Source organism: Protobothrops mucrosquamatus, unplaced genomic scaffold (assembly GCF_001527695.2).
Source record: "Protobothrops mucrosquamatus isolate PMUCROS unplaced genomic scaffold, P.Mucros_1.0 scaffold10, whole genome shotgun sequence".
In the NCBI taxonomy this organism is placed as follows: Eukaryota; Metazoa; Chordata; class Lepidosauria; order Squamata; family Viperidae; genus Protobothrops; species Protobothrops mucrosquamatus.
The window spans coordinates 3,378,905-3,402,418 of NW_015386397.1; the positions used below are offsets into that span (position 1 = coordinate 3,378,905).

The window sequence follows — 23,514 nt, forward strand, 5'->3', positions numbered from 1 at the left end:
ACATCTTCTAAGGCAGAAATAGGTGACCTCCTACAAAGTTCTTGTGTAACAATTAAGTTCTCTAACATTTCCCTGCTACAAACATACATCTGTTGGTAGAGATGAAACAGAAAGATAAATATCCATCTTTTTGTTTTTCCAATTAATGGTTGCTTTAATTTTGACCATCACACTGTTTCCAACAAATTATCTTTGAGGTAACAAAGTCATCCGAGGAGAAAAAATTGCCTTAGTATCAGGGCCAGCTCAAGGGAATATGTCACTCCCCAATCACATTGACTGAAAGTGCCACCTCTAGCTAATGTAAAGATTTGCATTTTTAGCATTGGAAGGAAGGATGGCATTACCTATTACAGACATGTCAAACACAAGGCCCGGGTGCCAGATGCGGCCCACGAAATGGTTTCATGTGGCCCGCAAAGCCATCCTGGAAACAGTGAGTGAACGGCCCCTGCTGCCTTGGCCCAGGCCCAGGCTGGCCGGGAGTCAATGTACAATTTTGTGGTGGCCATCTATGCTGAAACGCATTCAATCTTAACTCCATAAGGCTGTCTAGAAACAGCGAGGAACCAGCCCCTGCCGTGTCGGCCCCGCCCCCTGGGTGCATGCTGGGGAAGTGTCACCCTTTGTGAGGAATAAAGAAATGGACCATGCCTTGGGGCTTGCCCCGGTCCCACCCCCTTCTGCCAGAGACCCTCAGATCTGTCTCACTCCTGCCCAGGCCCCCACAGGCATCCTCGACGCAAACGATGTAGAGCTGGCCATGCCCACCCAGTAGGCCACACCCACTCCATCCATGCCCCAGTAGGCCACACCCACCCAGCCCCCCAAGGGCAACCACAATGCTGATGCGGCCCTCAATGAAATTGAGTTTGACACCCCTGACCTATTAGGTCTTAAGCTTCCTTCAAATCAATCTATTGTAGCACAGAACTCATTTGTGTGTGTAATGTGCGTGTGTCTGTCCAAAACAATCCTTAATGAAATTAATAGCATGTATTTTGTTTGTCTTCAGGGATGAAAGGTGCCATGTTTACAGATAATAAAAGCCTTGCATTCTCCGAAAGTAGATGTGATTGAAAACAAAAAATTAGCCCTAAATGCATCCTTTAGATAGAATATCACCTGCCTGCTTTTGATTTTAGCCTAAAGATTACTTGAGGCTTGAAAAGGGCTATTTGGGTAGTAAATTTAATTCTTCCTGGAAGGCTTAAAAGGAGCTTTTCTATTTTCTTTCAGTTTGGTTCTGATTCTTCTTCAAACTCATCCTGCTTTGTGCCTCCCTTTTTTCCATTTCTTCATCGCATATTCTTTTTTCCTCTTATATCAGCTACATCTTTTTCCCCCCATTTTCCCATATTTTACTAGAAAGAAGGCACACGAAATAGAAACATATTTCTGTGTGAGAATAGTTGAAATATGGGATCAGTTATTTGTATCCCTTTATTATTTTTACAAATAAGTCAAAGCAGCAAACATATCCAGCACACCTTCCTCCTCCCATTTTCCTCACAACAATATTCTGAGGTGAGTTGGGCTGAGACAGTGTGACTGACTCAAGGTCACCCAGCTGACTTCCTGGCTAAGTACAACTAGAACTCATGGTCTCCCAGTTTCTAGTTTTGCTTTAACCACTAGACCAAATTGGCTCTCCGTTAATTGTATTAATGTGGTACTTTCTTACAGACAGTTAATTTTAATTAGTAGTTATTAATTCAAACATTCCCTGTCCTGGCCATGCTATTTTATAAAGAATGGGGCTTCTGGCAAGCATATACCCACATATACTGTATATATGAGAGTGTAACATGCACATATTTACAGGAAGTGAGGAATATTAAGTATTGATTTCAAATAGATTTGATAACTTCTTGGCTGACAAGATGGGAGACCCCAGGATTTGGATCGAGTTTGGTGTGAGAGAAAGAAAGATAGTTGGTTCGTCTTTGAGAACAGGGTTTTTCATAAACTCAGGGATTTCTTTTCAAGTAAGCATAATGCACTTATCATAGGCCTGGCATGTTGTAATTTTATGACAATACATTACAGATACTGCTGAAGAAATCTGCTGAATATTACTATTTTGCAACCTGTTGCAATTTTCTCGATGACCCACACACTGAGAAACATCAACTAAAGGCAAGGAACTTAGCAATTCTAGTGTGGGTTTACTTTAATCTTACTCTACAAACTGTAACATGATGAAAGAAAAGGTGATTCATTTTCTCCCCAGGTCCTCATCACAAAAGAAGCTTGAGTAAATCCTCAGGTGGCAGGAGCAGCAGTGAAATCAATGCTTTGGTTAAATATATGTTTATACCGGGTCCTATAAAGGTTCCATTGGGGGAAGAAACTGTTATATGTATTAAGTCAATTTTCAGACAAGATTTAATATTTCCAGATGTTCACTTTGAACTATATTCTTATGCATATAAAGAAAGTAGATTCTGTGTTTATAGTTAAAAGATTTCAGCATTGGAAAAATAAATATATGGTCCCAACAAACAAATCACTCACTGACATAGTTCAGCTATGGATAAAGTATGGTAACCATTCAGTGAAATGCTTTGAGTGTGTGCACATATGTATGTGAATATTTCACACATACATGAAAACAGGCCATTTTTACAATTTTATTTTAAATATTTGTTTTATTTAGTTTTCTCTATAGCTTTAAATATTGTTCCTTTGTGTGCTCTATAATAAAGGTAAAATTCAAATTAAAAATGACATAATCACAAGATAGAGTGGGAAGAGAGGAATAGGCAATGTACTAGTTCTTTTTAAGTAATAATTATTTTGCTTTCATGTACATTTGTTGAGATTATCACAAAAGAAGGGAACACAAAGAAGACAAAAAAACCTTTAAGTACTTTAGCTAAAAAAAAGCCACTGCCCCTAGGATAAAAATTTATTGTGCCAAAAATTGCCTTATTTGTATTTCCCTACCCAGTTTAAAGGACAAAAACTGGGAGAGAGACAACATGGGTCTATTACTTAACTTCTATTGTGTAGTGTGTGGAAATGGAGGGGGGGAGGGATTAAAACATCTCAAGCAAGATCTTCCAGCTCTTGAGAGTCCATTGATTTCAATTCTATTAATATTTTGCTCAAAGATCAGACAAGTCGAATAAAAAATCTGCAAATTGAAATATCTAGACTTATAGAATTGCTGTTTTGCTGCTCCTATAGCAATGAATAAGAGAACTTAGAGGCAGATAGGTACAATTCTTATTTAGTATATAAGGTGGGGTTTATTACTGTCTCCGTGTCAAATTGTGTGCTGTGTCAAAGCAATGAAATACAGCAGGACTCTTCTCAAGATATTCACCTAACAACTAAGAAGAATACAGACTATCGTTCCTTGTTTCCCTTGTATGTTTATAACATGCTCCTCTTAGCAGCTTCGGCAATAATGAATTGGGAAGAGAGTCTGGCTATTTAGCCCAGCTGTGTATATCTACCAAGGAACTCAGATGTGGATTTGGCATCCATGGCAAGCAGGTGCGCTTTCTGGCACCATCTTAAAAAGAAGTTGTACTACAGGCAAATAGTTTTGATACAAAAGACAGCTGGATTTTTGCAACAAGAATGATCAGTTATAGATATGGAGGATGCGGGGAGAGAGCGTAGTCAACAAGCCAGAGCAATTTTCTATACAGGATAATTTGTCAAAGTATGCAAAAAGTTGATGGAAGAACAGAAAAAAAGGATACCCAAAAACTACTTCTGCATTCATAAGCCTCAATTCTAATTGTTCAAATTGTTCAATTCTAATTGTTCACACCCAAGCCGCTAGAGATAATCCAAACACTTGTGCCTGGAGTTCTAATAATCCACATAATTTTCAACAAAGTGGCAAAAGTTAATGCTGAGCTTCAAGCACATCCTGAATGGGCTTTTTATTCTAATTGTTGATGTGGTGATTTGATGTTGTGGAACCAGCCTGCAGCAGTCCTGTTGGTTGATGGTCATCTTCCTCAGAACACGGACTCTCCAATTTGTTGTCATCTATGCTGACATCACTCCAATGAGGGAGTGGTTCTATGGAACTTTGGACAAATTGGCTTTCTTCATCAAAACTTCAGCACAGACCAGGAGAGTTGAGAGCAACAGAGAAAGAAAGAGATATTTAATTTAATTTAAAGCTGCTGATTCATTCTCAGAATTCTACTGCCTAGAGTTTCATGGTCTAGAACCAGAGGTCTATGAGCTTTTTTTCTGATGACCAAGTGTTATTCACCAGTTTCTGAGATAACACCAGTATCAATACCAGCACAGGGTGCCTCCCCCACAAGTGATTCCCTATCTTGCCACAAGCATGCTGCCAGCAAATACTAGTGTTCTTATTTATGATATATAGGATATGTTAGGGCAAAGATTGTTATTTCCTTTCACTTCCTTTCAACTTTCATCAGTCTGCAAGAAAACATCCAGTAATAATTCTCTTTAACTTTGGATGGGATGGAGAAGAAGGAATATTTTGAAGATGGCTAGATAAGTGAATTTAGCTATCTGTCAAAACCTGCTTGGATTTTATGGAGGTATTATACATGGGGGGAGGGGTTTACTGGACACAGATTTAGCAATATTCCAGGAAAGTAGTAAGCACATGTTCAAAATGATCTATATTTTCTTCCGGAACAGCACTAAACCTGTTCAGTTCCAGGGATCAGTTCAATGAATACAGGAAGAGATCTGGTTTGTAAGGACTGCTTAAATCAGAATATACTAAAAGTAGTGTACAGGTCTAATAGGAAAGTTGGCATAACCACAACAGCCTAAGTAGCCAATAGGTTTCAAGCTAGAGATTTCCTGGCTGTGTCACAGAATGATTATTAAAGCATATCAAATTGTTTCCATGGCAAAATATTTACCAGGATAAGGGGGAAATACTAGTTTAGCAATGATATAGTTAAGGACAGCAGTTATGGACTGGGGAATCAGACGAAAGCAATATCTTGAAGAAACAGAAAAGGTTTGTTGTTTGTGCTGTAATTTGATGCAAGTAAAGAAATATCTGGAATGTAAACACATATCTAAAACTGTATTTACCATGCATAGCCAACTCAGTTTCTTACAGAAACAAACTACCACATTTAATAGATATATGAAAGAATCCATTAAAAGGTAATAGAGCTAGGATACTAGATAGTGTGACAAAACCATTTTAACATCTGCTACTCCAAATTCTAAATGCAAAAAAAAAAACTTGGGATATGGAAGAAAAAGGAATGATGATACAATTTTTCATATGGACTGGATACAAATCACAGTCAAATCTGAATGTATTTGGGAATTCCATTAAAATTCCATAGAATCAAACAAGAAAATCATGTCATAAATTATGGTACAAAAGAATGAGAAATTGGGAGCTTTTTCTGCTAAAATATAACATATCTGCCAAAATCATACTTGACTGTCATAACTGCTTGATCAAAGTTCTAGAATTGATTCTTGATTAAGAAGGAAACAGAATCATTAATAAGCTTCTCTCTGAGAGAAGAGACAAACAGACATGACAGACAGACAAAGTCAACAACTGAACACATAAACAACCAATTTCCAGCCAAATATTGATTACCCACTTCCATTTCCTATTAGGTGGGTTAAGAGAAAGAGGAGAATAGCTGTTCGATTCAGCACCTAATGGCTGTAGTCAATCCCTCAGGCTCTACACTCACATTTATTGCTGGGTTTTGAGCCCTAACAGACATGCACATTCCTAAACTCAGATCACATGTGCAATCATACTCCAAGTGCCTACTTCCTCATCTCTTTCATACCTTTGCCCATCATTTCCATGCAACTGACCTTATTACAGAGAAGTTAAAGTCACATATCTAGGTGTCCCCTCTAAATTTGATTTTGGAATCTGGAAAGCTTTATTTCTATAGCTCTAGCACAATCTGTATCAGAGATCTTGCAAACAAGGACTGATTGGAAGCCATGAGCAAGCATAGAAGTACAAAACATCCTGGACAAGAAACTATGATTACTGTCTTCTGGACCATTACATTCATTCCACTCACCTGTTGCCAAAGTCATGCACAGCCAGCAAAGCTGAATGACTGTCCTCCTGAATCCAACCACAGTTGGACCTGGCATAGTGGAGAATAGCATCAGTGACACTCATAGGGCCTCGACCCTGCACATAAGCTTCAATTTCTGGTACAGAGAGCTGGCTTTGTAGAAAAAGGTGCAGCTGGCTATCTGAAAGGAGTACAACATTCTGTACTGTCCTAGAATATGAATAGAAAAATTGGAAATTCTAAGCACAAAAGCTACAACAATCAGATCTTCAGAAACAACACTTAAGGTCTTATTACCTTTCCTGCTCATGCACATCTGAGGTTCTTATAGACAGAGAGACTTTCAAAGTGTGACGTGAGAATCTACGGTAGAAGAAACACGCCCACCCACCCTTTTCTTTTTTAAAAATCTGCTGGCAGCCTTGGCCAACTTTTATTCATTTCCACTGCAATGTTTCCATTGAAAGGGGAAAAGGATATGCCAACTATAATACTAGCATATAATTCTTCCTGTATTGAAGGAAAGGGAAGAGGTTTTTATATGGCTTTCTCGATCCACGCTGGCATGCCTTTCTCCACCACTGTTAGAGTTCTAACAGTAGAACTGCTGGGGCATCAAAGCTTTCTGCCACTGTAATAGGAATACTATCAATTATTGATTTGTTCTTACAGCTGCAGAAGGGGAGATCAATATCACTCCTAAGAAATTCCTAGGAAACTTGCCAGGTTCACTGACCTGTACCAGAGACCTGTCTTTTTTGACAGGCTTTGGGTTTTCCAAGATTTTCTACCTATTTGTCAACTTTTTCTTGTCATATTTTTTATTTTGATTTTTTTAAAAAATCAACTAAGCTTGCTTATTTACAGTAAATTGAAACTATCTTGATTATGTTATCATTTCACTCCTTTGCCCACCATTATAAGCTTGATGACAAATTCTAATCAGGTGGGATCTAGAAAATCTTCTATCCTGTTCCTCAGTTTCCACTCACTTCTCCAAGAACTGTTGCAATCCTTGTCTTCGTTTCTCAATAAATTCATCAGTGTTACCTGCGAAGAAAGTGGATTTCCCTGGAAGTTCTGGGACAGGCCTACAGGATATGAAGGAGAGGAGTACATATATATAAAAATACACCACTCCTTGAGGATGCATCCCAATAAAAAGTAATTAGCAGTCTTCTGCTACACCATGAGCTCGTTCTTCACTAAAATAGGGGCACCTTCTGGAACATACCATTCTATTAAAAGCCTATTCCCATCAAGGTTTGAAGCCTACCGTGAAGTTAATTTAATTCAGCAGCAATGCTGACAAAGAAGAATATATCTTCTCCAAGAGTTGGACTTCTGGATCATTAACAGCCCTGCAAAAATTCAAATCTTCTGCAAGCTGAGGCAGTGCTTTGAAACAGTATTGTGCTATATCCACATCAAATTTATGAAAGGTTTGGGGGGATGGTTCTAAAGATGATAGGTCAAGGTTAGGGATCTTCTCCCCTGAAAGTTTACAAATTGTGTTTTGCAAAAAATCAACAAGCTCATCAAGCTTTCTTGGAAATAGATAAAATGGAAAGTAAAATCCAAAATATAAAACCATCATTATCTTCTGGAACTGCCAATAGTCTTCCATGACAGACCTGAACTTATTAAATTTTGAACTCAGAAATTGACTCTAGGTCTGTCGATATGCAAATCATGTATTCTTTGCTAAGCTCTGTTCAGCTTTAATACATAATTATGTATTACCATTCAGGCATATATCCACATTGACATTTCTAAGGTAAGTTTAAAAGTGTCACTTAGTCTTACCACCAGTACAGAAAATTATATTCTAGTTTATCACTGAAATATTTTCAAATGATGTGCAAATGTCCTTTGATGGCATGGGCTACTATTAAAAAAAAAACAATCTCACACTTACACCAAGCCAGCATTTCTTTGCAGCTGTTTCTTTAACCACACAAACTCACGATATCGTCTGCGCACACAAGATGTCTTGGCTGTGAAAGCTTTACTATTGGTCTGTAGAATAAGAAGAAACATGGTTGTTTATTCCACTTGTTTTTAGTCCAAATCCCTTTCTAAACTGTCTCCTTCTGCTGGCTGCTGTGTTAATAGAGAATTGCTATGATAAACAGCTTTTATCACAGCATTTTTTTAAAAGAGTGAACTTTAATTAAAAGTCATTTTAAAAAAAAATCATTTGATTTTTTTTTATTGAAGAATTTTATGCAGTAATAAAAGGAATACGCATTTAAGAAAAAATATGAAAGAAAACTAGTAAATAAAGAAGAAAGTATAAAGTTGCTTTCAATCTTCTTTATATCAGTTACAAATACATGGATTGTCTGTTTTCCTCTTTAAGATTATATCATGATTCTCTTCTCAGGTTTTTCTCTTTCTATTTAATTTGATTTTCAAAGTGTTTCATACTGTGAAATGTAAAAATGTGGCCAAACAATAGATTAAATTTGGTTGAAATTTCTAATAATTCAAGGAAGGGTGCATGAAATCAAAGTTCTGACATCTGGAACATAACAATGCAGGTAGTTCTGAACTTACAAGCATTCATTTAGTAACCATCCGAAGTTACAACAGCACTGAAAATAGTGACATGACTATTTTTCACACTTATGACATAACCATGATCATACGATCCAGATTCAGATGCTTGGAAAAATGTATTTTTGTATTTATGATGGTTGCAGTGTCACAGGTTCATGGGATCACCATTTGTAACCTTCTGACAAGCAAAGGGGATAGATGGGGAAATCATCAAATTTGCAGACGACACCAAGCTGGCAGGAATAGCCAACACTCCAGAAGACAGGCTTAGGATACAGGAGAACCTGGACAGATTTGAACACTGGGCGCTATCTAACAAAATGAAATTCAATGGTGAAAAAAGTAAGGTTCTACATTTAGGCAAGAAAAACCAAATGTACAGGTATAGTATAGGGGGTACCTTGCTCAATAGTAGTAACTGTGAGAGGGACCTCGGAGTCCTAGTGGACAATCACCTAAATATGAGCCAACAGTGTGCTGCAGCTGCCAAAAAGGCCAACACAGTGCTGGACTGCATTAACAGAGGGATAGAATCAAGATCACGTGAAATATTAATACCACTTTACAATGCCTTGGTAAGGCCACACTTGGAATACTGCATCCAGTTTTGGTCACCACGATGTAAAAAAGATGTTGAGATTCTAGAAAGAGTACAGAGAAGAGCAACAAAGATGATTAGGGGACTGTAGACTAAAGCATATAAGGAAAGGTTGATGGAATTGGGTATGTCTAGTTTAATGAAGAGAAGAACGAGGGGGGACATGATAGCGGTCTTCCAATATCTCAGGGGCTGCCACAAAGAGGAGGGAGTCAAGCTATTCTCCAAAGTGCCTGAAGGCAGGACAAGAAGCAACGGGTGGAAACTAACCAAAGAGAGAAGCAACCTAGAACTAAGGAGAAACTTCCTGACAGTTAGAACAATTAACCAGTGGAACAACCTGCCTCCAGAAGCAGTGAATGCTCCAACACTGGATGTTTTTAAGAAGAAACTGGACAGCCATTTGTCCGAAATGGTATAGGGTTTCCTGCCTGAGCAGGAGGTTGGATAGATGACCTCCAAGGTCCCTTCCAACTTTATCATCATCATCATCATCAAAATCATCATCATCATCATCATCATCATCATCATTATAGGGTTTCCTGCCTGAGCAGGGGGTTGGCCTAGATGACCTCCAAGGTCCCTTCCAACTTTATTATTATTATTATTATTATTATTATTATTATTATTATTATTATTATTATTGTTGTTGTTGTTGTTGTTGTTGTTGTTGTTGTTGTCGTTGTTGTTAAGTCAACAGGGAAGCAAAATTCATTTAACAACCATGTTACTAACTTAACAACTGCAGTGACTCACTTAACAATCGTGACAGGAAAGGTCATAAAATGGGGCAAAACTTACTTGTCTTGCTTAGCAACAGAAATTTTGGGCTCAATTATGGTTGTAAATCCAGGATTACGTGTATTGCCTCCCATTCTTCTTTAACTGCATGACAAACTGATAATCCCTGTTTCTGCCCCCAAGGCCAGCCAGCTTCTTTGTCCACACTGAAAGTATACATACTAATTTCTCTTCCTCATTCAGAAGACAATGGGGCAGTGTGCATCAAGCCCCATTCCGTTTTTCATGATTCCTAGTATCCCCCAGGATCACACTGCTGAAAATTAGCAGTTAAATAACAATAGCAATAGCACTTAGACTTATATACTGCTTCAAAGTGCTTTACAGCACTCTCTTAAGTGTTTACAAAGCATATTGCCCCCCAAAATATGGGTCTTTATTTTACCAATCTCAGAAGGATGGAAGGCATAAGTCAGTCAGAATCGAAGGAACCAAACTCCTGGCAAAATAAGCAGAATCAGCCTCAATACTGCACTCTAACCACTGTACCACCATGGCTCAATGGTTCACACATCCAAAAAATGCCAAGAAAACCCCCATTGTTTTATGATTTTCAGTGGAAACCATGGAAAATAGTTGCAGTAGGCCTCAAGTAAGCATGGCATGTCTACAAAGGTAATAATCCCTACCAAATGGGTAGAAAGAAAAATGGGTCAAAATGTTTGTCTCCCCAGCCTCAGCAACTTTAAAATTCTTTCTCTTCTGGGAGCTGAAGTCCACACATCTTAAAAGTTGCTCTAAAAAGAAGCAATTTTCCCATGCTTGTAGAGTACAACAGTTTGCAGGAGCAGAAGTAAAGAATAATGGGGAATTTCCACTGTTTCTTGCTACTTTTACATCAAGTAATAGTGTGACTTTTCTACAGAAATAAAAAAAATCAAGCACAAGTGTCTTTTCCATATCAATAAACCACGCAGCTGTTTGTTTCTTATCTGGTGCTCTGCAAAGCATGCAAGACAATAGTTTTTCATCAAGGAGAGAGAGGTAACCTAGAGCTAAGGAGAAATTTCCTAACAATGAGAACAATTAACCAGTGGAACAGCTTGCTTTCAAAAGTTGTAAGACCTCCATCACTGGAGGCATTTTGGATGGCTACTTTATCTGGATTGGTATAGGGTCTCCTGCTTATGCAGGAGGTTGGACTAGAAAATCTCTAAGGTCCCTTCCAACTCTGTTATTCCGTTGTGTTCTGTCACTTACTGCTGCTTTTTCCAGTGTTTCTATACTTACATGGAGAAAAATTTTGTAGTCCACATAAGAATTCCATGAGCCCTCATTGTGTATTCGAGGATCTTGGACACGCACAGTAGTCAGCTCCTGGATTCAGACCCAGAGGAAAAAATACATCTTTAGAGTGCACTTAATTTGCAACACTTCTCTAAATGTTAGGGCCTAAACCAGAGCGATTGCCCCCTTTTCAGCCAAAATAATTGAATAAACAGAAACTCATTATGATTGTAGAAAAGCTTGACTATATTAAAATCCAAGGCTGTAAAGAGATTCAGGCAGATTTATTCCATGGTTCTCAAGCATGGGAAAAAAGAAGTACCGGTAAATATCCAAAGTCTAATAACTATTATGCTTTTCCAATAGTTATTATGGGGAATCTATGACTTTCTGGATGTCATTAGGACTCCAATACCATCCTATCCCAGCCGGAAAGGTCAATGATCAGAGAGAATGAATATTTACAGGACCACACCTAGCCTAATTAAATTTATGTAAGTTAAAGGCAGCTAACCACAAGTTAATTAAGTTATTACATGACGTTCTTGAATCTTAAACATACCTGCCAAGTAGTATAACTGGGCGGCCCACCATATTATTACATAAGTCTGCAATTATGTCTGGTTTTATTATCAATCAGAATATAAATATATATGTTCCTGCTTCACTTCATTTGGAAGAATTGATGAGCAAAGAAAGCTCTATTGCCTTGATCTATTGCCTCAGGGATAAAAACAGAAGAATAATGCAATGTTCAGCCCAGCCATCACCAAACTTATATGCTTCAGAACTACAACACTCAAAATGCTCAGCCACCTTCTGAAAGTTGCAGTCAAACACATATAAAGGATGAGTGGATAAGGAAAGCTTGGCTAACCTACAAGCTATCCAAAACAAACATAGTTTGTTCAACTATGTTTGGTTTGGATATTCAAAACATAGGGTGAAGCTGAGCTGTGGGCACCTGAGAGCAATCCTTGTGCAAGTTTATGTCCTCGTGTCTGTGGTAAAAGACAGCCAGAGAGATATAAATACATACTATGAGGATGACAGACAGGCTAAACAACATATCTTGTTCAAAATATCTCACCACAATCTCATGTATTTTTAGGTACTTATTCTCTAGGGCAGTGGTTCTCAACCTTTTTAATGCCGCGACCCCCAACCGGTCGTAAGTCAAGGACTACCCAACTGGTCGTAAGTCGAGGACTTTCCCTGCCCGGGAGCGCCGCGCATGCGTGGTTCCGCCCCCTGCGCCGGCCGAGGCGTAGCTGGCAAGCGGCAGAGACGGAGCAGGCTGACCACCAGCTGGCCCAGCTCAAGGGAGGTAAAGCACCCACCGGAAAAGGAGGAAAAAAATGGCGGACAGCCTTGCTTGGCGACCCCCGTGAAATGGTTGATCGACCCCAAATGGGGTCCCGACCCATAGGTTGAGAACCGCTGCTCTAGGGTTCAGCTTTATGACACCACATAAATCAGTGCATATATATGTAGGTGTGGATAGCAGCACCTTCTATGGATTCTGACTTAAGCTATAAGTCCTGAAACTTTTCTATGGCTCTGCACAGAAGTTTTCTTATTCCAAGTTACTTGCTTTAAGCACAAATATACAGTAGGAAACAATACTTGGAAATAAAGTGTCCTCACATTTTGGAACAACCTATGCCAATATTGCTTTAGCCTCTATTCTTTCACCATGTTCAGTCAAACTTGGAGACTATTAAAGCTATTTTCATTCTTGGAGGCTGATTGCAGATATTTTTAGAATGGGTGAAATAGAAAATTGTTCATATGGTCATGTCTACTAATGCTAATAATCTTACCTCTTGTTCTTGATATTCTAACATCCTACTTTCACAACTTAGAGGGAAACATCTGTGTAAAAAAAAAAAGAAAGGGCATACAATTAATACCAGAGCATTAATTATCCATCAACTATCTGCATTTCATCAACCCATTTACTAAATAAAATCAGATCCTGCTCTGGAGATGGAGTAAGGGGGAGTAAATGAAATATTTCAGATAAAAGTTAATTTCTAGAACAGAACAACCAAGATATATTCAGGTTATATTCCAATGCTGTCCACTAAAAAGTTAGCTTACCTGCTGTTATTGAACCAAGGACAGGAACAAGGGAATGTCACTTTGGGCTTTTTAAAAAAATTATTTTTTTACTGTTAAAAAAAACAGAAAAAAAGAAAACACAAAGATAGTTATAATGCAAATACTTACACAAACTATATATAAAAATGTGCCTAATATGAAAAAATGTAGCAATTAACACAATTTTATATATATTTAACTATTGTGAATATTATTCAAGCACACATAAATTTCTAATACCTTGTAGAACCATCATTTTCTAACTTTCTTTGTATTTTGTACAAATGAGTTCCATATTTCATTATACCTGACCCTAGAATATCTACATCTATCAGCAATTCACTCATGGTGGCAAGTGCCTCAGATCTTCAATCCATTGAGTGAATGGGGCCGAACTTGAGTTTAGTAAATATAAATCTCTTTTGGAAGGTTAGAATAAAACTTCCTGGCCAGTTATGAACCAGGCACAGAAAACTTGTGCTAACTCAGACAACAACAACAACAACAACAACAACAACAACAATATCATAATAAAGTTGGAAGGGACCTTAGAGGTCATCTAGTCCAACCCCCTGCTCAGGCAAGAAACCCTATACCATTTCAGACAAATGGCTGTCCAGTTTCTTCTTAAAAACTTCCAGTGTTGGAGCATTCACCGCTTCTGGAGGCAGGTTGTTCCACTGGTTAATTGTTCTAACTGTCAGGAAGTTTCTCTTTAGTTCTAGGTTGCTTCTCTCTTTGGTTAGTTTCCACCCATTGCTTCTTGTTCTGCCTTCAGGCACTTTGGAAAATAGCTTGACTCCCTCTTCTTTGTGGCAGCCCCTGAGATATTGGAACACTGCTATCATGTCCCCCCTCGTCCTTCTCTTCGTTAAACTAGACATACCCAATTCCAGCAACTGTTCCTTATATGTTTTAGCCTCCAGTTACTTTGTTGAGTAACAACTCCCAGCATTCTTTACCACTGGCCAGCCCTGACTGGGTCTAGTGAAAAGTGCAATCACAAATATTCAGAGGACACAATCTTCCTCTTATGTTCTAAAATAATCTTTTTTAATACATATTCACTTCACTTTCCTATATTTCTTTCTTTTTTATAGTAACTGGAAAGCCAGATAGCAATGGGTGCATCTAATTATTTGCTAGTTTGGAAGATAGTAGAGCTCTGAAAAACAGATTATGTTAGGGTGATAAGCGAAGATAAGTGAAGAGATAAGTGCTAAGACAGGTGCCTGGTGTATTTCAAGCTAAATTGGAAAGAGGAGTAGGGTGGGGTGGAGTGGAAGAGAGAAGAATCAATGCTATTGGGATAACCTACAATGTCCTGAAAAAAGAAAAGAATTGTTTCAATCTGAATAATTTAATTCAATCTTGCATGGCCAAGATTTTTTCACGACAGAATTTGATAGAGCCCAAGACTAAATTGTACATCCTTCTTAAACCCAGCAGTTCTCCAGAAACAGATTCAGTCTCAACACCTTAATGCTTGTATTTCCAGAGACCAAGAAAGAATGCAAGCACTTGCTCTAGCTTGACAGATACAAGGAGAGTTTGTTAAAGACGTGTATTCCATACATTTTTTGCATCTGATTCAAAAGGTCTCAGAAATACACACAATTTCTAATCCTCATTCCTTCAGCCACCCAAACAATCAAGCAAAACATAAAGTTGGCTAAATTAAGTTTAACAGAATTTTCTTTAATTTTAATTCTGGCTCTAAGGCAGGCATGTCAAACTCACGACGTCACGTGATGTCACGCAACATATCGTGACTTTTTCCCCATTGCTGGCAATGGGATGGGTGCGGTTTTGATGTGACACATCCAGCTTACGGGCCAGCAGTTTGACATGCCTGCTCTAAGGGAACAAGGAATGGTTTGGGCAAGCAGCAGACTCAATGATTCATGACTTTATGACTCTAAAAAAAACAAATGGAAAACCATGAATATCCCATTGAGAAAAACTGAAAAAACTATGCATGCTCATATTTATCTTAAACTGTCCTAAACTTGGCTTCCCTACATCATCCCTAGTAGCCTTGCCTTGGGATTCTTAGCACAAAGTCCCACAAAATTACTGTTAAGTCATCACCTTGATTAGCAGTGCCCTTCCCTACTTTCTGACATATTCAGGTTTTGTTTTTAATTCCTGGATGTACAATATACATGTATTGTGGGTACTAACCCTCCTTCTTTTTATTGAAATTCAGTGGTAACCACATATAGTTTTAAGCACTTTGTAACCTGTTCATCCACAATAGTAAAGTGAGAAAAGCATACCACAAGGTGCTGCAGCAGATAACAATTCCTTCCTTCTGGTTAATATCCTACATGGTGGAAGTAGCAGCTTTTGGAATCTGTTTACCTGTGCGCCGGAAAGATATAATATAATAAACACCAACACTATTAGATCTCATGGAAGATTTAATACTGATGTATTTTCTTACCATTTGATCTGGAAAAAAACATACTTAAAAAAGATTATAGATGTCACTATAGTTACATATGCCTGAAGAACATAGAAACAGAGCTGGATTCAGGAGGGTTTTTTTGAAGGGGGGGTTGGATTAGGCAAAATGGCCCGAATGGGCCTTTTCCCCTTATTCCTGCTGTCATCACTACTCATCCACTTCCCCTTCTTCATTTTCCAGATGGGAAAAATGAGCAGGAGTTGTTGTTCTTTGCTCCTATCAGTATTTCCTTCATTAAAATAAATAAAGAATAACAAAGGGACCCCAAATTTAGTAGTATTATATAATTGAGCATTAGAGTGATTCCAATCCCTCATGTCAGGATTATACAGAAGCTAATTTCAGTCCTCACTATCTAGGTACATTTAGATCTGGTTTGACCACAAAATAGTGCGTTTTGACACTATTTAGAAACATAGGTCATTAGGTATTATTGAACAGTTGGAAATATTTATACAAATAGTAAAGAGGTTATACAAGTTACCTGGGAAACCTGACCGACTGAAGTAGGGATAGGCTGTAGGAGCCCTTCCTGGATTTTGAATACCCACAGACAGTCTAATCAATGCCAGGAAATCTTATATTTTTTTTCTACGTATGAGGGGCATCCATTTGCATACTCTTGAATTAGAAAGACTCACTATATTAATGTTTTTCAAACTTGACAACCTTAAGAGATGTAGACTTCAACTCCTAGAATTCTGGGAGTTGACGTTCACACATCTTAAAAGTTGCTGAGGTTGAGAAACCCTGCATTGTATGTTCCCCAGTGTGGTGTTCTCCATTATCCCAGTCACTGTAGCTATGCAGAACAAGACTTCCAGTGTCAACTCTCTCAAGAGCCCCAATTCTTTAGAATTCCCTAGGTCAGGAAATGGTAAACTAGATTTAAATAGACAAAACATAAAAATACTTTAAAGCCAGTAAACAGCTTCTAATGTTAATAACTAAGAGGGACTTTTATTCTTCCTGTACCCTCAGTTAAGTGCAAATTAGGTTGTTCTGCCTTTCAATTGACTTGCAAAATACTTCATTATTATGCCATCTAATCTCCCAGTGGGACTGTTAAGTAGGACAAACTGACCGATTTTATTTTCAAGGGCTCTCTGCCAATAAAGACAATGCTGACCGAAATGATATTATGAGGAACATGAGCTCCCAAAAATACAGAATGAGGCAGAGACATAAAAATTTAATCCCCAACCTGCAGATATGAACTTAAACCATCCTTCTCACGACCATTTCCCTTCTGATGTACTGGACTTCCAGTTCTTGTAATTACCAGCCAGCAGCCTGCTGGCCTTCCTGGCTGGGAATTACAGGAGTTGAAATCCACATGCCTGTTTGAAAAGGCAGTTTAAAGCTTGGGTTGTCGTTGTTAATCTGCCTGTAGACTGCTCTTTTTGCACCTACAAATCTCCTTGCCTCAGCCAATGTTAATTTTTATGCTACTTTAATTAAACTATAGAAATTGGGTGCAAAGCAGTGCACCAGCCTCAAACATAACTTGTTTCCAATAATGCATTGCAGCCCCACCTAGATCTCAGAGAATTGTTTAGAAAATTTAAAAAAAGAGATGGGGGAAGCACACCACTACACAGCTCTTTGCTTGAATGAGAATATCCAAAACAAACAAGCAAACAGGGTAGGCTAAAGTAATAGAGAGAAACTTGAGAGAGAAGAAGGGCTGGTGGAAAGCAACTTCACCAGTTTGCCTTCTGAAAAACAGGTATTTTCTGTTTAGCCATATGCATACCACAACAACCTTTCTGAGTATGTCCCTAGCATGCACTCAAAGCTTCAAGTACATCCACTGGCCTAAAAATGTGGGCTTGGCTTAAAGAAGGAGTTCTTAATTTGAAGTCCACCAACCCTTTTATGGAGGCTGTGAATCTGAATGAGGAAAATAAATACAACTTTATTTTCTGCATCCTCTCACTGACATTTACTTTTTCATTTAAGTAGGCAACAAAATAATGTGCGGATTTGAGATTCCAAAAACATCTTACTTCAATACATCTTGCTATCTAAAATTATTATACTCTTAGAATGTATTGTCTTGTTGAATATTACTATATTACATATTTGCTATTTTTAATGCTTTAGTAATGGTACTTGAATACTTAGCTTCCTTAGTAGCACAATCTATATCTAGGTAATTTATGTGCTTAGATATATTTTTCAAAAAAGGGTTCCATGTCACCAGACTCTGAAAAAGGCTCATGGCTCAAAAAGTTTAAGAACTCCTGACTCCATTGCCTGAACCAATTCCCATCATAAACTCTCTAAGCAGGAGGGAGTTATTAAGGGCTTTCTATATGCTCTGCCCTGTGGCTCAGCACAGCTGGCTCATCCCTAAATCCTATAGCAGGAGCACCTACAGGAGAGAGGGGGTCAAAAATGCCAAGGGACTCTGCAGCTGAAGCCCATCCCTTTTTACTATCATTCAGGAAGATTTTTTTTTCATCATTTGTAGATTTCTAAAGACAAAAGTTCTCTTATGTCAGTCCATAAAAATCGTCAAATTTATTCCAGAATAAAACCATCTCATCTTTCAGATATATAGCTCAAACCTCATTTTTGAGTAATTCCATGACCCATAGAATAATGATTGTACCAATAAGGCCTATAAAAATTATAATAGATTGTTCCAAAGCACAGTTGCCATTTATAACATATATACTTGCAGTATGACCACAGTATGTCATCTTTGCAGTTACATTACTTACATTAGACCTCTGAATGTCTACTTCATTATCACAATTAATTTCCAAAGCTGAAGAAAAAAGGAAGCATTTGGCCATGCACATGTTTCCTTTAATTACTGAAGAAAAGCCACAACTGCCCCCAAGTTCATATTAGCAGGTCAAAAATTCAAGACAAAAGGCCTTGATTCACACAAGGAATAGAGTTCAGCATTCCTTCTTTTAGAAGTAAAGCCCTGCCCAGCTTCAGCTTCCCTTTACCCTCATTGCCTGGATTTGTTCAGTAGGATATATTAAGCTGAAATAGAACAGGAAAGACATGGCACAAGATATTGTAGAAATTCAACTCCTGTTGCAATGTGTTATGCAAACTGCACCATCCCCCAATACCTCTTATATGGTTTACCTGGCTGGGCACAGCAATATGTAATGCAAATATAACAACTATAGGTTGTTGACTTACAACTATTCATTTAATGACTATATGAAGTTACAATAGCATTGAAAAAGGGACCTATGACCATTTTTCACACTTATACTGGTTGCAGCATCCCCACATGATCAAAATTCAGACATGTGGCAACTGGCATATATTTATGCAGTGCCATGTGATCACCTTTTGTGACCTTCTGACAAAATCAATGGGGAAGCCAGATACATTTAACAACCGTGTTATTAATTTAACCACTGCACTGACTCACTTCACAACTGTGGCAAGAAAGTTTGCAAAATGGGGCAAAACTCACTTAACAAATTGTCTTGCTTAGGAATGGAAATTTTGGGCTCAACTGTGGTCGTAAGTCAAGGATTACCTGTAGTTTAGGATTTTGGTTCTAAGAACCCAGTTAAAGCATAAACCAGCCCTTTCCAGGTTGTTATTTTCCCATTTCTTGACCTACAATAATCCAACTTGCAAGTGAAAATCACAGCATTAGGGAAAACATGCCCTTTGTTCAAATGTGAGTTTTTAGTAGACGCTCATTGACTTCCCTCAGGACAATATTAGCGGAAATGTTAACACATCCTGGCAGTTAGATGAGGGGGAAGGAATTCACACTGCTCTGCTAATCCCTGTAACAACCCAGTTTGGAGTACTTTCTACTCTCTTTGGGCACTGTATGTCCTACACCACAATGCTTGATAAAAAGATAACCCCAGAATCCCTGCTGATTGCTCCCACCAAAAGTTAGGTATTCATCCATCACTCTTTCAACTTCCAGGAACATAAACTGTCAGTTTCTGAGACAAATGTCCCTTTCCAATTGCCTGTTAGTAGCAACTGCTCAGAATCTGAGAGCAATCAATTGTTGCCTTTTCTGAACACTAAAATAAAGCAAACCAGATTGGATTTCTGGAAAGTTTTCTGTAACATGCCCAGTCCTTTCCAGCGGAACCACAGGAGTCCTTTCTGCCTACGTGGTTATTTCCATTCTGGCTGTTTCCTCCTCCACTCTGTCACCAACAGGTGGATCCCACCCGTGAGAGGGATTAGTTTCAAGCGGAGGGGGCGAGCTTTCCTAGGGCCATCTATCTGCAAGGGAAAAGAAGGGAAACCCACGCAATGCCCACGGCACCTTGCGGAAAGGCCCCGGTCTGGGCCCTCTGTTCCACCCACTCGTCCTGGCGAACTTTAGTCTCCAGCAGGAAAAAGGGCTGCTTAGTAGCAAATAATAGGCCAACGTTTCCCTTCAGGCATACTGGGCTGCAGCTCCATCAATGCCAGCGGACAATACCTGTTTGAAGAAAACTGTGCCAAAACTAGATTTCTGTTTCTCAGTGATACTTTTTTGCCTTCCCAGCTTAAGATCACTACCCCCCCCCCATAACCATCACCGCTCCACTCCAAGCCAACCTTCCCTGTAGCCCACCAGTCTTGTGTGCTAGACTGTCAATATATATATGCTCGGGATCCGCTCCAAAAAGCACCACTTGCACCGACAACCACTTTTATATTCGCCCTGCTGCTTCTGCTGCCGCCGACTCATTTCGTCGGAACAACCGTTCTTTATTCACGTTCCCACTTCTTACCTGACCAACTTCATTTTTCCCTCTCATTATTTCTGCATTTTCTTAAAATCAAATAATGGGCTATTCTGCTAATTCTTGTCTTTCAGACCCTGGACCCTGCCGCCAGCTTTCCGCTTACTTTGCAACCTCCCCGCTTTTCTTACCAAAGCTTCTGATTTAGATACGTCCCCTTTAAGACAACCCAAGCTCCACTGCTGGCTTCCTCTCATAGTTTTTTTTTTTAATCATCTTTCCAATGACCTACTTCCGTTTAAAGATAAAAGCCGCGTGGGCTCTTGGGAAACGTAGTTCCGATTCTGAACCTAAGGTAGTAACTTGTACGGATAAAGTTTCATCTTCGTGTTTTGGTTTCCGTGCGTCTTATTAATCCAAGTTTAGAATTTTGCTTCTGAGAGCCTAGTTACTAAATATACCTGCTTGAGAACATAAATTAGCGCTTTCCAGTTTGTTGTTTTCCCATTTCCTGACCTACAGAATTAAATCCTGTTTATGCATCTTTCACTTACTCTGTTCGTTGATATTAAAGTCATATTTGTAGCGCTCGACACAAGTAGAAAATATATCATCCCGATTCTGTTATGACTTACGAGATTGGAGTTGGAATGTAAACATCACCAGGAATGGATGCTCTCATTAAACAGCAAGCCTATATCCTTACAGTAATTGAAAATAAATGCTGTGGAAAATAGATTTCTGAGTAAATGCCAATCAAAGGAAGCAAAGAGTAGACTTTCATCCCCGTGTATAAGAAAAGAAAATGTACTAAAAAGAATGACAGAGCATGTGGCTATTTAAATCAGGCTTGTTAACAACCCACCCCCACTGCAACTGCCTGCATATATTTTTATGTTGTTTTCCTAGGCTATTGTTGAATGTACTCATGGGAGAAGAGAGCTATATTTTATGTTGGAAGCACTCTTCTCAGTAACTCTCTTTTTTAGAGAAGAGCTGAGCATTTTTATTCTGCCAGCCTACTCAGTTGCCTGCATGGGTTTCCATGTAATTCCTTCATGTAATTCCTAATCTAAAATAAAAAACTGGTACTTAAACGTAGACTGAATTGAAATAAACTAATTCTCTATATAAGACGTAAGAAAACATTTTACTTTAGAATGAACACAGGGATATAGTTATGTAGGAGTCACTAGCCATGTATAGTGTATGTAGTGAGTATACATGAAGGAAAAAAGCATTATCTGATAATGCTCATGGGAGTGATTTGGTGTGTTGGATCCTATTTGGAATAAAAAGCATATGATACAATTTGTTTCAGAAATGTGACTGGAATGATCCGAATTCTGCATCCAAGCCCCCAATCAAACACATTCTGTTATAAAGTCACTTTAATTGATAATTGTCATTTGAGTGTTTTCATTTTATTCCAAGCTTCAGTTCTAACATTATTTCCTATTAATTGCAATAGTAACCTTGTAATACAGTAGTTATAATAATTTATTTTGATTCAAGGCTATCTTTAGCTTAAAAAAAGCTTTGTATACATTACAGCATAACCTTTTGCAGACTATAAACCAATGTTATTAGATGTCTGAAATATAATAGTTTAAGACATGGGTGTCCAATCTTTTGGCTTGCCTGGGCCACATTGTGTCAAGAGGAATTGTCTTGAGCCATATATATAATATGGTGAATATATATATAAATAACAAACTTCCTTTTTTAAAAAAAAATTATATCTTGAGGGGCCACATTACTAGCTGTCCAGGGCCACATGCGGGCTGTGGGCTGCAGGTTGAGCATGCTGGTTTAAGAGGATACAGATACATTCATGAGATTGAGTGGAATGGAAAGAAGAACAAGGAGTGAGGGGAATGGATTGTTGATAGGTGCAAGAATTATAATAACTTTATTGACAGTAGCCACCCATGACTATTTAAAATTTAGTTCTTTTCCTCAGAATGGTTATCATAAGGTCAGTGAAAGAATACATTTTAATCTTAGAATCATAGGGCTGGAAGGGATCCCTGGAGGTCTTCTAATCCAACCCCCTATTCAAGGTAGGAGCCTTATACCATGTGAATTAAAAGGCTGTCCAGTCTATTCTTAAAAAACTTCCAGTGATGGACCACCTGCAACCCCAGGAGGCAAGCTATTCCATTGATTAATTGCTCTCGCTATCAGACATTTTCTCCTTACTTCCAGATTAGATCTCTCTTTGACAAGTTTCCATCCATTACTTCTTGTCCCACCCTCTGGTGCCTTAGAGAGTAAGTCAATCCCCTCTTCTTTATGACAACTCCTCGGGAACTGGAAGACAGCTACCATGTTCCCCTAATCATTCTCTTCAATAGGTTAGATATACCTAGCTCCCTCAACAGTTTGTCATATGATTTAGCCTTTAGACCCATTATCATTTTTGTTGTTCTTCTCTGCATACTTTCCAAGTCACAACTTCTTCTATTGTGAATAGAATGCAGTATTCTAAATCAGCATGGTGTAAAGTAGTACTCACACTTTTTGCCAGGACTGTTAATGCCTTTTTTGACAGCTGCACATACTGCTGGTGCATACTTAAGTGATGGCTCACTGGGAACTGATAGTGGTGGTTCACTAGGACACCTCAGTTCCCTTTCTCACATCCAGGTACCATCTATTCTATATCTGTACATTTGGCTTTTCTTGCCTGTGGGTAGGATCATACTTTTCTCACCCCTGAATTACATTTTGTTGAATAAAGTGGAAAGAAAAAAGGAAAAGACGCATAGGAAGATTTCCTCAACTATATGTCTCTAAAGAAGAGGAAAAATATACAAGATGTTATATCTGAATAAGCAATGCAAAGAAAGTGAGAATTACAACCAAATAAGATGATCAAGAAAAATTAGAAAAATACAAAAGAAACCTGTTGGCCAAAACACAAAAGTAAGAAGGTAGAGATCTAATGGAAAAAGAAGATATAAAGGAGAAATAGTGCATAGAATTATGCAAAAGAGACTCAGAATAAATGATATATGTGAAAATTTATTCACT

At 38.4% G+C, this 23,514-nt stretch overlaps 1 protein-coding gene across 2 annotated transcripts; it reads right to left on the reverse strand.

The window, feature by feature from the left end:
* Nucleotides 1-2,625: 2,625 nt before the first annotated feature.
* Nucleotides 2,626-20,707, reverse strand: SNX11 (sorting nexin 11). Of its 2 annotated transcripts, none has more exons than XM_015810432.1 (9): nt 20,527-20,707; nt 15,603-15,687; nt 13,324-13,394; nt 13,044-13,095; nt 11,224-11,310; nt 7,951-8,051; nt 7,025-7,123; nt 6,033-6,242; nt 2,626-4,082 (listed from the first exon to the last, which is right to left on the reverse strand). In XM_015810432.1, exons 4-9 carry the CDS (start codon nt 13,065-13,067, stop codon nt 3,908-3,910), a joined length of 696 nt encoding a protein of 231 aa, XP_015665918.1. In that variant the 5' UTR covers nt 13,068-13,095; nt 13,324-13,394; nt 15,603-15,687; nt 20,527-20,707; the 3' UTR covers nt 2,626-3,907. The 2 variants fall into 2 exon arrangements, with proteins under 2 accessions (XP_015665918.1, XP_015665919.1); XM_015810433.1 differs by having other exon boundaries at nt 20,670-20,689.
* Between the last annotated feature and the right edge of the window lie 2,807 nt (nt 20,708-23,514).